At 44.0% G+C, this 11375-nt stretch overlaps 2 protein-coding genes across 9 annotated transcripts in view; both read right to left on the bottom strand.

The window, feature by feature from the left end:
- Positions 1-479: 479 nt before the first annotated feature.
- On the bottom strand, positions 480-3828 carry REP15 (RAB15 effector protein). The gene is given in 6 exon segments (XM_090138319.1): positions 480-1710; positions 1713-1823; positions 1826-1982; positions 2028-2259; positions 2261-2342; positions 3768-3828. Coding segments are annotated over 6 exon segments (1050 nt in total). The 3' UTR covers positions 480-1303.
- Positions 3829-4707: 879 nt separating this feature from the next.
- PPFIBP1 (PPFIB scaffold protein 1) overlaps positions 4708-11375 on the bottom strand; it is a 104260-nt gene continuing 97592 nt past the window's right edge. For all 8 annotated transcript variants that reach the window (XM_090146817.1, XM_031597185.2, XM_031597187.2 and 5 more), the window contains 6 exons: positions 10962-11084; positions 9596-9721; positions 8603-8791; positions 7876-8055; positions 7460-7525; positions 4708-7377 (listed from right to left, as the gene is read on the bottom strand). In XM_090146817.1, the coding sequence (XP_090002943.1) occupies positions 7291-7377; positions 7460-7525; positions 7876-8055; positions 8603-8791; positions 9596-9721; positions 10962-11084 (771 nt within the window). In that variant the 3' untranslated portion in view covers positions 4708-7290. The remainder of the gene's footprint in view (positions 7378-7459; positions 7526-7875; positions 8056-8602; positions 8792-9595; positions 9722-10961; positions 11085-11375) is intronic.

Here is an 11375-nt window from a genome sequence, read left to right as displayed (position 1 = left end):
CACATAAGCAAATGAGGGGAAAGGGAATAACAAGCAAGCAGCACAACCCCTTAACTTTGTTTTTACTGACTTAATAACCTTACCTAGTAAGAACAGACATTGAGTTAGAACAACCTGAGGTCTGGCTGCAAATCACCAAGACACCAACTGGGCTGAATCAGTAAGTAAAGTCACACTAACTTCACTGAATACATTGCTGTGCATCCTTGCCTTTATTACCCACAGCACTGATTCCTACCAGAGCCAACAGTGCAGCAGCACGACTTTCCTGAGGTAGCTGACCTCGGGCAGCATAACCCAGGTCAGGTGGTCATCTGCCCCAGTATGTGATTCTCATAGTTTGGCCTTGGATTTACTGCATGGAGAGCTCCCGCATTGATGCTGGAGCTCTTTGTGCCCTTTTATTTGACTGTGCAGACTACAGCCTTTAATTCTCAGCTGTCACAGCTTCCCCATTTTGTAACTCAGAAACCAAACAGTAACGTATGAACAACAGTTTTGAAACTTTTATTCTGTTAGAAGAAAGAAAGAAAATTGTAAGGAAAACCACCACACAAGAGGTCAATACCATCAAACTTTTAATGTACACAGCAGTAAGTCCCTACCCGTGGCCTACAAACACTGTGGCTTTGCCAGCCTGAAACCTGTGGAGCTCTTTCCTTTGCTGCTTAACAGCAGCTGGAAGAAAGCTACTACAATTGTGCAACCTGAAATGCTGTCAGCTAAAACCTGAGGGAAATTGAGTAAATCACTACATAAACACAGTGAGCTGCTAAGATACCAAAACCAAAGACAAAGAGAAACATTCTTGCCTCTTCCAGATTTCTGCTTGCTGCCAGGGCTGTCAGGAGCCCTTCCTTCTCTGCTGCACTGAGAGACAAAGGCTGCCCTGGATGCCAGCCCCCTGACCCCATGGGTTCATTCTCCCATGTCTCCTTTAACAACTGCAGCTGGTTTTTGCCACCAGTAAGAATAGGGTTCGTGGCACAGCCCAGTGCTGGGTGACAGCTCTGGGGATCTCCAGTCCCAGCATCAGCCTGGTGCCGGTTGCCTTCTTGCAGGCAGATAATAGGGTTCTCATTTGGCTCATTTCTATCTCACGACAGGGAGTTCTCCATTAGGAGAACCAGCTCCATTCCTCCAGAACAGTGTTCTTTAGCCTTTGCATTGTCCTCTACTCGCACCACCACTCTGACAGCTGAACACCACGTTTTCTCTATCACAGACTCAACATATTATTTAAAAAAAAAAAGAAACCAGCCTGCCTTTTCTATATGCACAGCACACAAAGGCTGAGCCAAGCCTAATAACTCCTCCTGAAGGCAGCGTGCGATAAAGCCTTCATGGCCTCAGCCAAGGCTCCATGGTTGGTGAACAAAACGTCCCGGGATGGCTCCACGCCTTCTATAAACACTTTTTCTGGCAGATTGTGTTTTAGAACAGTGTGCTGTTGTTCTAAAACCTGGGCAGACTGAGTCAGATTGGCTCCCGCACAATACAAGGCAGTACAATGGGTGGAGGGGGAAGGTGAGAAGTAGGGGTGGGGTGATGTTGGGCACGAAGCCCACCGAGGCTGAGCTCCACCCACAGGCTTTGGTGAGGGCCTGCAGACCCCGCTGCCAGCACGAGGTTTACAGAGATTTACGGACACATTGCCCGCCTCCTTCAGCCCATTTGTTGCATCAATGCAGCTCTCCAGCACCTCTCTGTGGGGAGGAAGCTGCCAATGCTAGCAGCAAATGGCTTCAGCACGTTCCTGATCAACAGGCAGTGTTTCTGCTCTTCCTTGACAATGCTATTCAGCAGGACTTGGTCCTCAGGTTTCCTGGCATGCCAAACAAGCTCTCGCAGTCCCATCCCACCAGACAGCAGAACATGGCTGGACTCTCCCAGCAGCTCCAGCAGTGTCTGCCTACCAGCACGGCCTCCAGGCTGCCCCAGTGCTCCTGTAGGGCCATCCCGCTCTGGCACAGCTCTGCCAGCTGCAGGATCTGCACTCAGCTGCAGCTCGGTGCAATCGTCAGCACCCAACACAGAGCCCAGAGTCAGTCCACTCCAAAGAGCAAAGGCTGCTACATGGTTCTTTGACTGGTCATGATGCATTCCTCCACTCCCTTCTCCACACAGAAGCTGATGAAGTTGACCAGGAAGAGCCTGTTCAGCAGATGGGCTTTGCTATGAGGATCTGTGAAGCCATGCTAGTCCTTCAGCCTCTGAGATGCACAAACCATACCTCAGCTGAAGACTTTACAGAAAATGAGTTTCAGCTGTGTTCCCCCAGCTGTCTCCAGGTGATGCTTTCTGGCTCAGTTCCGCACAGGTCGTTTCCTCATGCAGATAACCTGAGGGAAGTCCCTTCCTCAGTGAAGGTTCTGTGGTCACTGAGCACTGTCAGACCCCTGAGGTGGGCTGAACAGAGCGGCCAATGGCTGCTGTGCCCAGCAGAGCCTGGCAGTGCTGGCAGGCAGCACTGCAGGGTGTTTCCCCTGCATCTCCCTAAGCAGGGACCAGCCCAGCAGGCCCCGCTGCTTTCACACCTGCTGAGCTCACCTGCTTTCACTGATCCCATCTTATTCTAGCCTGATCTTATCTTGCTCCCTCTCATTTCTAGGACTACTACAAAGAACCACTTCTATTGGCACTGGGTGTTACCTAGAGATGAATTAACCTATTTCTTTTAACCACTCAGACAGAATACTAAAAGACTTCTAAGATCAACCATCAGCCCATCCCTACCATGCCCACTAACCATGTCCCTCAGTGCTACATCTGCATGTTTCTTGAACACCTCCACCACCTCTCTGAGCAGCCTTTTCCAATTTCTGATCATTCTTCCTGAGAAGAAAGGAACAGCTTGAGCTGCTGCTGCCACCTGCAGCTGGGTTACCTCAGAGAGGCCTGGGCAGTCAATGCACACCAAGCACAGCTAGAACTACAAACAAGATTCCTAAAGTTACAAAATCCAGTTTCCATAACTGTTAAGGTTGGACTGCATGGTTCTGCTGCAGGAGGCATCAGCCTGGTCAGCTGCTAGTGCAAATGCACTGCAACCATCTCTTCACTGCCCCAGGATCTCACCAGCATTCCCAGAAAACAGACTCTACCCTGTTGAGTGCTGCTTGTTCCTCCTTCTCCCCATTCTCAGCGAAAGAAAAAAGTGATAAGGATCTCTTTCTCTGCATTCTTTCCTCTAATTGCTCAAAACTTCCCTTACTTCACTATGTAAAATGAGCTTATAAACTAGAAGAAGGCCAACATTTTACTGGTCTGATAGTGATAGGACAAGTGGGAATGATCTTAAACTAAAAAGGGGAGATGTAGTCTAGATGTGAGGAGGAAATCCTTTACTCAGAGGATGGTGAGGCAGTGGCACAGGCTGCCAAGAGAAGCTGTAGATGTCCCATCCCTGGAGGCATTCAAGGCAATGTTGGATGGAGCCCTGGGCAGCCTGATCAGAGGTTGACTGGAGGCTGCTCCTGCATCTCTAAGACCTCCTTCTTGAGAAGTGTCCAGCCTTCCTGGATCTGGTGGATGGCAATCCTGCCCATGGCAGAGGGGTGAAACAGTATTAGCTTTAAGGTCTCTTCCAACCCATACCATTCTGTGATTCATCTCTACTGCCTACAGATGTCCTGGTGTTCCTGAGACCCCCAAGAGATACCCCGTCTCAGGTTGGTCACACTTGAGTCCCTCTCTCCAGAAAACAGACTATGCCCAAAGTATTACATTTCTTTTCTCCCACAGATCTTCACGTCTCCTTGTCTCACCTCCATTCTTTTGTAACTGTCCTACAGCAATCAGCAGGGAGTACACTGCTGAGTCTCCCATTACCTCTGATTGTAACTCTTGATTTCCCCTCTTTTCTACATCAGGACTCTCCAGCAACCAGCACTCCCTCCTTGCCAGCCTTTTCTCCTAATCTTCTACCAGTTCTGCAGGTTTGTGCTCATTTTCACAGCTGCATCTAAGAATGCTGTCCTCCGATGGGAAGAAGGAGATAAAGGGACTGCAAAGGAAAAGCTCTTGCTGCAAAAGAAAATGCCAAAATACTGAAGCATAAAGCTTCGTGTCACTATAAAGACAAAAAATGGTATATTGTGCTCTGGATTTTAAATGTTCTAGCATTTATCCCAAGTGTTAACACAAAAAAGCTGACCTGATGAACGAAACAGAAATGAGGGTCACAAGAGAGGGAGGAGTTCTCAGTTTCTGCACTGCTAGCTGGGCTATTCCAAGCAAAACATTTATCATCATCTATACCAGCATCCCAGCAACAAAGTGGGGAGGACAATTGGTACTTCTACAGCTGCTGAGAGCTACGAGGGCATGGGGAAGGATGATGACACCTGGGGCTGGAGATACTCTCTGCAATGGAGACAGACATTGCTGGTCCTTTGACACCCTAAGTGGGCTCACTGAGGACCAGACAGGGGCTGGGACACACCTCCTTGTCACACATGCCCAGTAACCCCGTGTGCATCAAATCTGGATCTCAAAAATCAACAAAGAAAGACTGCATATTTCTTGACTGTTACCTGACTCTTCCTGCTGGCACCATCAACAGATGAACCGGTGAATCCTGGCTGTGATTTTGTTTGCCCCTTGTCCCTCATCTTTTAAGTAGAACACAATGAGCTTCCTAGGAATTTTAAAAAATTAAGGATGCATTACAAAAAAAAAAAACTCACCAAAACTTACCAGAAGCAGTTGGCATTTTCCACAGATTTTTATTGGATTTTACATGGCAATACACAGTAGTTATGTTGCCCTCTTCAAAAACACAAAATACCACAATGGTATCAGCTGTGTGCACATGCACGCATAAATCTCCCACTGTTACCAATGCTTTCCTAACAGACCCCCACAAAACAACCATAGTTCAGCTGATAGGCAGCTTTGAATGACAATCTGTTCTCCACCCAGGAGACCCAGAAACAAGGTGTCTGAAGTAGAACTTTACTTACACTGGACTTAAAAAGAAATGGTTGTTGCTGCTGCTAGGTTTGTTAACAGCACCAGAGTGAGAAAAAAATCTCAGAGAGTTTGCTTGTACCTGTTTCAGCACATAGCAGTATCATTAGCCCCCTTTTTTTACTGTGAATATTCATTCATTGTGTCCACTAGCCAGCATCTGCTCAGGAGAATCTGAAGGAATACTTCTGCTCAGAAGCCTGCACCATGTCTTCCAGTGCTTCTGCTGCATATGGCAGAGCAGGGTCTTGAGCCCAGCACTGCAAAGTATTCACAGAAAGCAAGCCCTGAACCAACACCATGAGGATTTGTACCTGACAGTGGCAAGCAGGCATTACAGAATGGGGCGGTTCTGCCTATTTGGAATAGCTCAGCCACCCCAAGAACTGCAGAAGAAACAACAGGCAGCAAATTACTTGTGGGTGCTCCTCAGTCAGAAGTTCTGAATAAAGCACCAGCTGTGATCTGTTTCTAGACAAATGCAAAATGGCACAAACTGTTTCATGATTACAATATGGCTCATTCGTCTGGCTCCAGCTACTGAAGAGAGAATGGCAGCACTTGTTATTGTATATAACACAACTGGTCCACATCACAGTTTTCATCTTTGCACATGAAAATTAGCCCAAACTGCACATCTTTCAAAAAAATAAAAACAACAACAACAAAAAAACCCAACCTGACTGGTAACAGCTCGTAAGGCTACAACAGTAGAGTGCTAGAACACATCTCAGGTCTACCCCCAACACCTAGTGCAAGGTCCATGGAATCCCCCCTTCCTTCCCTCCTTCTTTTCCTACCCACAGGACCAGCACAAATCCACGATCCATGATACCACACATCAGTGTGTCAGCAGTGGTCTCACTTCCAGCATGGGCAATGATGAAACAAGTGACAAACTCTTGTAAAAGCCAAACAGTATCCACAAGGAGCAGCTGGGCTTTTTTTCCCATTACAAAACAAAGCAGCTTCATGCCATTGTGCTAAAGTACATGCAATGCTCAACACTGTATAAAAGACTGCTGTAATAAACAGAGTTACTTTTTCATTGCTTTGGCTAGGACATCTTGCAATACAAAAAGCCTGACAACAAACTTCTGCTGGCTAGTTAATGTTTTTAAAATCTGATGACCTCCAAGGAAAAACAGTTATGCTCTAAGAAGGCAAAATGATGAGCAACATGTTTGATATTTGGATTTTTTAAGGAAAAGTTCCACCTTGGGTTTAATATAATGAAATAATATATTCCCTATACATTTCTCTATATAACTTTATTTGTTTGCAACTACACCATCCTCACGTTAGTCACAGCACAGAAACATCCCTTCCACGTGCAGGGAGTACTCTCAACTTGAAGAAAAACTCTCCAGAACATTTTTAAGTCACAGAAGTGTTACTAACTTCGAATGCTATAAAACTACTGCTGCTGGGAACAAGAAAGAAGACAATTTGAAATTTGCAGCTTCCCAAGGAGTCACTGCTAGAGGAAACATGCTTCACAACTGTTCCATCCCAAATGGAAGATCATTAAACTGTGAACTCAGTAAAAAGCAACAAAAGCAAACAGTTCCAAAGGTCAGCCTGCCTTTTCCAGTAACCAGCTGGTGTGCAAACTGGGATAATCTTTTACAATTCTCTCCCCCTTCCCCTTATCTTGAACTTTCCATTACTCTATGTCACAAAATTTAATATTTTGCTTTTAGATGTACTTCATATACTTCTTTTTTTTAATATTTTTTTTTTATAAAACAGTATAAAAATAAAAGCAACAGTAAAGAGCTACTGGGGAGATTATGCAGGGCACAGAGGACTAAAATCCTACGTTGGATACCAAAGGAAGGGCAGAACTAGCATTTGCGTGGGGCAAAGGCCTTTGAAAAAGATAGCAATAACATCTTCAGTTCAGGGCCTAGAGAAAGCTGACTGACAACTACAGGTGCAATGCTTTTCTACCTAACAATTCGCTTTACTTTGTAACAATAGAAAGGATTATGTCAGGACATGAATAAGAAAAAGGAGCACTGTGATACCATATCAATTTAAATGCAACACTCTGAAACATGTCATCAGTTTGTACATTAAATATAGTAAAAACAATTTCCATTCACCAGTGTCTGGGTGTTTCTTATGGCAACTTTAGAGTAGGCACCTTTTTTTATTTTTTTTTCAGTTCTTCTATAAATTCTTCACCTCCCAGTATTACTTCTAACAAACAGAAGCAAGAGCAACATAGTGTATATGATCTGCTGCCCATCACATCTAGTGATGACGTTTCTTGCACACAGGAAGCAAGCCTTCATCAGTGCCTGTTGGTTGCTGTCACACATTGGAGTCTTCATCTGTTATACTGGTGCTAGGAGAGCGAGTTGCAAAGTCTTTAAACATTTCATCCTCTTTTAACATGTGCTAGAAAGGAAATGAGGGAACAGTCAAATTCATTTTACAGAAACAGACTTTTTATTCTACAAATCACAGTTTCAAGCCTTACTGTCAAGTTGTTGATGCCTTCAGAAAATGCTCCTATTTGCCTCACTGTCCCTTCTGAATCTTCCATCTGCAAAACAAACAAACAAACAAACAAAACAGAGAATGAATGAATAACAAATCCCTTGCATGCAGTGGCAATTAAGTTCAGCAAATAATGTAAATACAGCCCCACATGCTCAGAGTGAGGGATGAGTGTGCCCTGCTGGGACAGAAGATGAGTTATGTCAGAGACAGTCTAACAGGCGCTGCATTCATGGCTTGCAGTTCTTGGGCTGAGAGACATGTTTGTGTTTGTGAGTAGTGATTTGTGACTGTCAAAACTGAGGATCTTCACAGGCTAAAGGAAAGGAAAGGTTTCACTGTGAAGGAGAAGTTTCCCACCAAATTTAACAGCACAGTTAAGTACTACAGTTTTACCTGCTCCAGCCTGTCCAAATCATCATCATCATATACTCTGATATCCAGGCCAGCCTTAAAACCTTTCTTCGATGCACTTCCAGAGGCCCTCCCCAGCTCCATAGGACACACGTACTCTTCCACATCATCTTGCTTCTTCTTTCTCAGGCTCCCAAAATTGCTGAAGGCAAGTTTCTTTGGCTTGTGAAATGAAAATTCACAAAAACTTAAGAGTCAGCAAAGAAGTAACAGATGTCTCTGCAACTGGTGTTTCAATGTGAGCAGATGCTGAAGGGTTAAGACTCCACTGCTTTGCTAACAGTTTTCTGAATAGCTGAATTTCCAGATAACTGCATCCATAAGAACAAGATGCATCTCTCATTCCATCATTACTACAAAAATAACATTTAAAGGATCCCAACTGTTCTCAGAATCCCATTGCACAAAACCATGAGCATATAAATAGTAAGAGACCACCTCTGTCCCAAACACATTATCATACAGTCAGATGGACAACCCACAGGAGCACCATCTCTCTTCGGCACATATGAGGAGCTGAGATATGGTGTGCTCATAGTAGACAAAAGAGTCAAACCCATATCTTCTGAGTCCTGCTCCAACGTTTTTTTGTTTGTTTTCACATTAGCAGCCAATCCTGTTTCTCAAACCTTAGTGAACAGCCCTCCAAGAATGGAGATCTAAATGTCTGCCTGGAAGCTCACACATGAACCCAGAACAAGTGGCCTACCTTAACTTTGGCAGTTGCTGTTAAGAGGACATAGTCTGGGGACTCCATGGCTTCACGTTTCTGCTGCTGGGCCTCCGGCCCAATGAGGAGGTTGAAATGAGTGGCTAGGTGCCGTCGCAGCAGTGTCTTGTTTGGTGGGATGTTCAGCAACTGGGCCATGGTTTCTACATTGAAACGTGGTTCCAAAACCTACCAACAAAACCACAGAATCCAGCTGATGCCAACACAGTCTGATGAGGTCTCAAGGACATTGACTGGAATATACAGCTCAGTCACTTTTTAAAGTTGCTTCGGGTTTTTATTTTAGAGAAAATATATAATGAAGACAGCGAAAAGAGAGTTAAAGGATTCATAAAATGCTATCTCCAGCCTTTCCTTTTTGAGTTATAAACAGAAGGAAACTGGCAAATAAGAAAGAAGAGCTAAATCCACTCTTAGATCACATGATATGGAAAGCTCTAACAAAATGTTTATCCACCATCCTCTTTAATTCTGGAAAATGTAGTGAAAGGAATGATGGAAAATAAACATAAAATATCTGGAAAAGGGATAGAAGTTTCAATCACTACAAACTTCTACAAGTGTAAATCTCCAGCCTGGAGCATCTCATGCTAGAGAAATTAAAAACAATGCTGTTTTGACACCAAAATTGCAGATTTTCCTAAAGAATCAAGCCTTCCCCACAAAATAAAAACACGTTCACGTGTAGGAAGGAAAATGGTGGTTGTGTGTTAGCATGATAGTGTAGGGTAGGAAGGTAGAAAATGCCATTAAATTGTGAAGGGGATACAGGCAAACAAATTCACTGCTTTCCAAAAAAACTTTGTCCAAGCCATTTGTGCCTTCTAAAGTATTGGGTAATAAATATTGACAGCAACTTATTATTAAGAAGAAGATAGAAGTAAGTGTGTGTGCAGCAAAGATGACAGAACTAGTAATTCTCAATCACGATTTATTTTAAATTAAATAAAGTTAAGCCTGTGAGTATCTTACCATCAGCCCCCCGTGCACACCACTCCCCCTCAGATTAGGTGCATACTCTGCCAGATCAACAGAGCGTAACCACTCCATCACGCGGTGATTGGTCCACTGGGTGACCTCAGAAGGTGTGACATTATTCTGTGAACAGGAGGAACAGGCAGTTAAGGAGGTTTCCGAACACAGATGTCCCAGTCCCAATCTTTACTGAAACAAACCTTCCCTGTGCTTTATGCATACGACCCCACCTTGCTCTTGAGGAAAAAAAAAAAAAAAAAAAAAAAGATTTCTACTTTCTTTGGATTGCTCTCTTCCAGCAATACTGAAGTGGAATTGGGTCTGGACCAAACCTCATACATTCCTCAAAGCACTGAAAGACCTTGTAAATCATAATTTCATGAGAAATCTTCTATCTTGGCACTGCATATAGTTTACAGTATGCTAAAATCCCCCCTGAGCTTCTTAAGCTGATTCGTCACTTAAGAGTTAAAATATTGATGCTAGCTGATGGAGACTGACATGAAGCTACCTTTCTGATACTTTTCTGATCACTGCAGGAAAAGTCTAAAGCCTTCCATTGAGGCAGAAGGGTTTGAAATCAGTCAGATTCAAGCACTATTCACTCATAACACAGTATCTTTCTAATAATTTCAAGTCAAGAGCTTATCACAGCAGCTTAGCTTGTGTTTATCCTACTGGGAAGTGATCATCTTTCCTGCTGTGCTTGCAGGATAGTTGTGCCAAACAACATCAGCTGTATTTCTGAGTGCAGTGAATAGGTCTGTATCATTCTTCATGCAGCCTGAGGATCTTGCTGTGCACTAGGATTAGATGCAATTTCTACGAGTAGAGCTGAAAACTAGCTAGCTTCATGAGCTGGTGTGCTTCTCCTGCAGATATGCATTAGAATCTAAATACAAGACTCTGGTTTGCTTCATCACCCACTGCTCTAGCTAGTGTATGCTCTGTGGCAGTTTTCCTGCCTGATAAGACTAAACTTGTTTTACAGAGAAAATTCTGACACGGCCACAGACTTCACAGTTATGCTAGCCTGACAGAAGCTGTGCACCAAGTTCAGGACTATTTATTTTGAAGAAACCACATCAAAGACTAAGGACAGTTGTTAGCAAGAAGCAATGTGAGATTTGGTAAGGAGATGTGACTTTGGGGCCACAGCAGGTGAAGGATAAAAAGTTGTGTTCAAGGTAGCCTGAGCAGGACATGAAACTTGGGAATAAAATGACAAAAAGGAAACAAAAACTGAAACAAAACAAAATAGGAAGCAGCCAATACAAGAAGAAAGGGTAGAGGAGAAATAGTCAGAAACACCAAGAAAAAAACCTACAGGATTCTTCTTCACAGTTCCATCTTAAAGCAGTACCTCATCTGATGGCCTCCTGCGCAGACAGTTGGGCTCAAAGTTATTCATTCTCAGAACCTGGATGGCTCTTTTGATGCTGAGGTGGTGGAGGACGCTGACAACCTTCAAGGACAGCAAGTCATCCTGTGGAAGAGGAAGGAGATTTAATACACACAAAAGCACTTAGTAATGGAACCAACACTCGATTTCCTCAACAGCTTTGGACTGTGACTTAAAATGTCACATCTAGTATATTCTAGAATTTAAATACATGAGACAAAAGATTAATGTCAAACCATCCACCCCATTGGTGGCCTAGTGCTTGCCTCTATGACAAGGTACTATAAGGCATAACTGCACAGCCAGGTCTTTTTCAGGAAGGATGAACAGCGGGGCAAGAGCATGTCAAGATACAACCCCACACTCCCCCCTGCA

Source organism: Phasianus colchicus, chromosome 1 (genome assembly GCF_987193195.1).
Source record: "Phasianus colchicus chromosome 1, bPhaCol1.hap1.1, whole genome shotgun sequence".
In the NCBI taxonomy this organism is placed as follows: domain Eukaryota; kingdom Metazoa; phylum Chordata; class Aves; order Galliformes; family Phasianidae; genus Phasianus; species Phasianus colchicus.
Note: the sequence above shows the minus strand (reverse complement) of the source record. Positions and strands in the feature narration are given on the sequence as shown.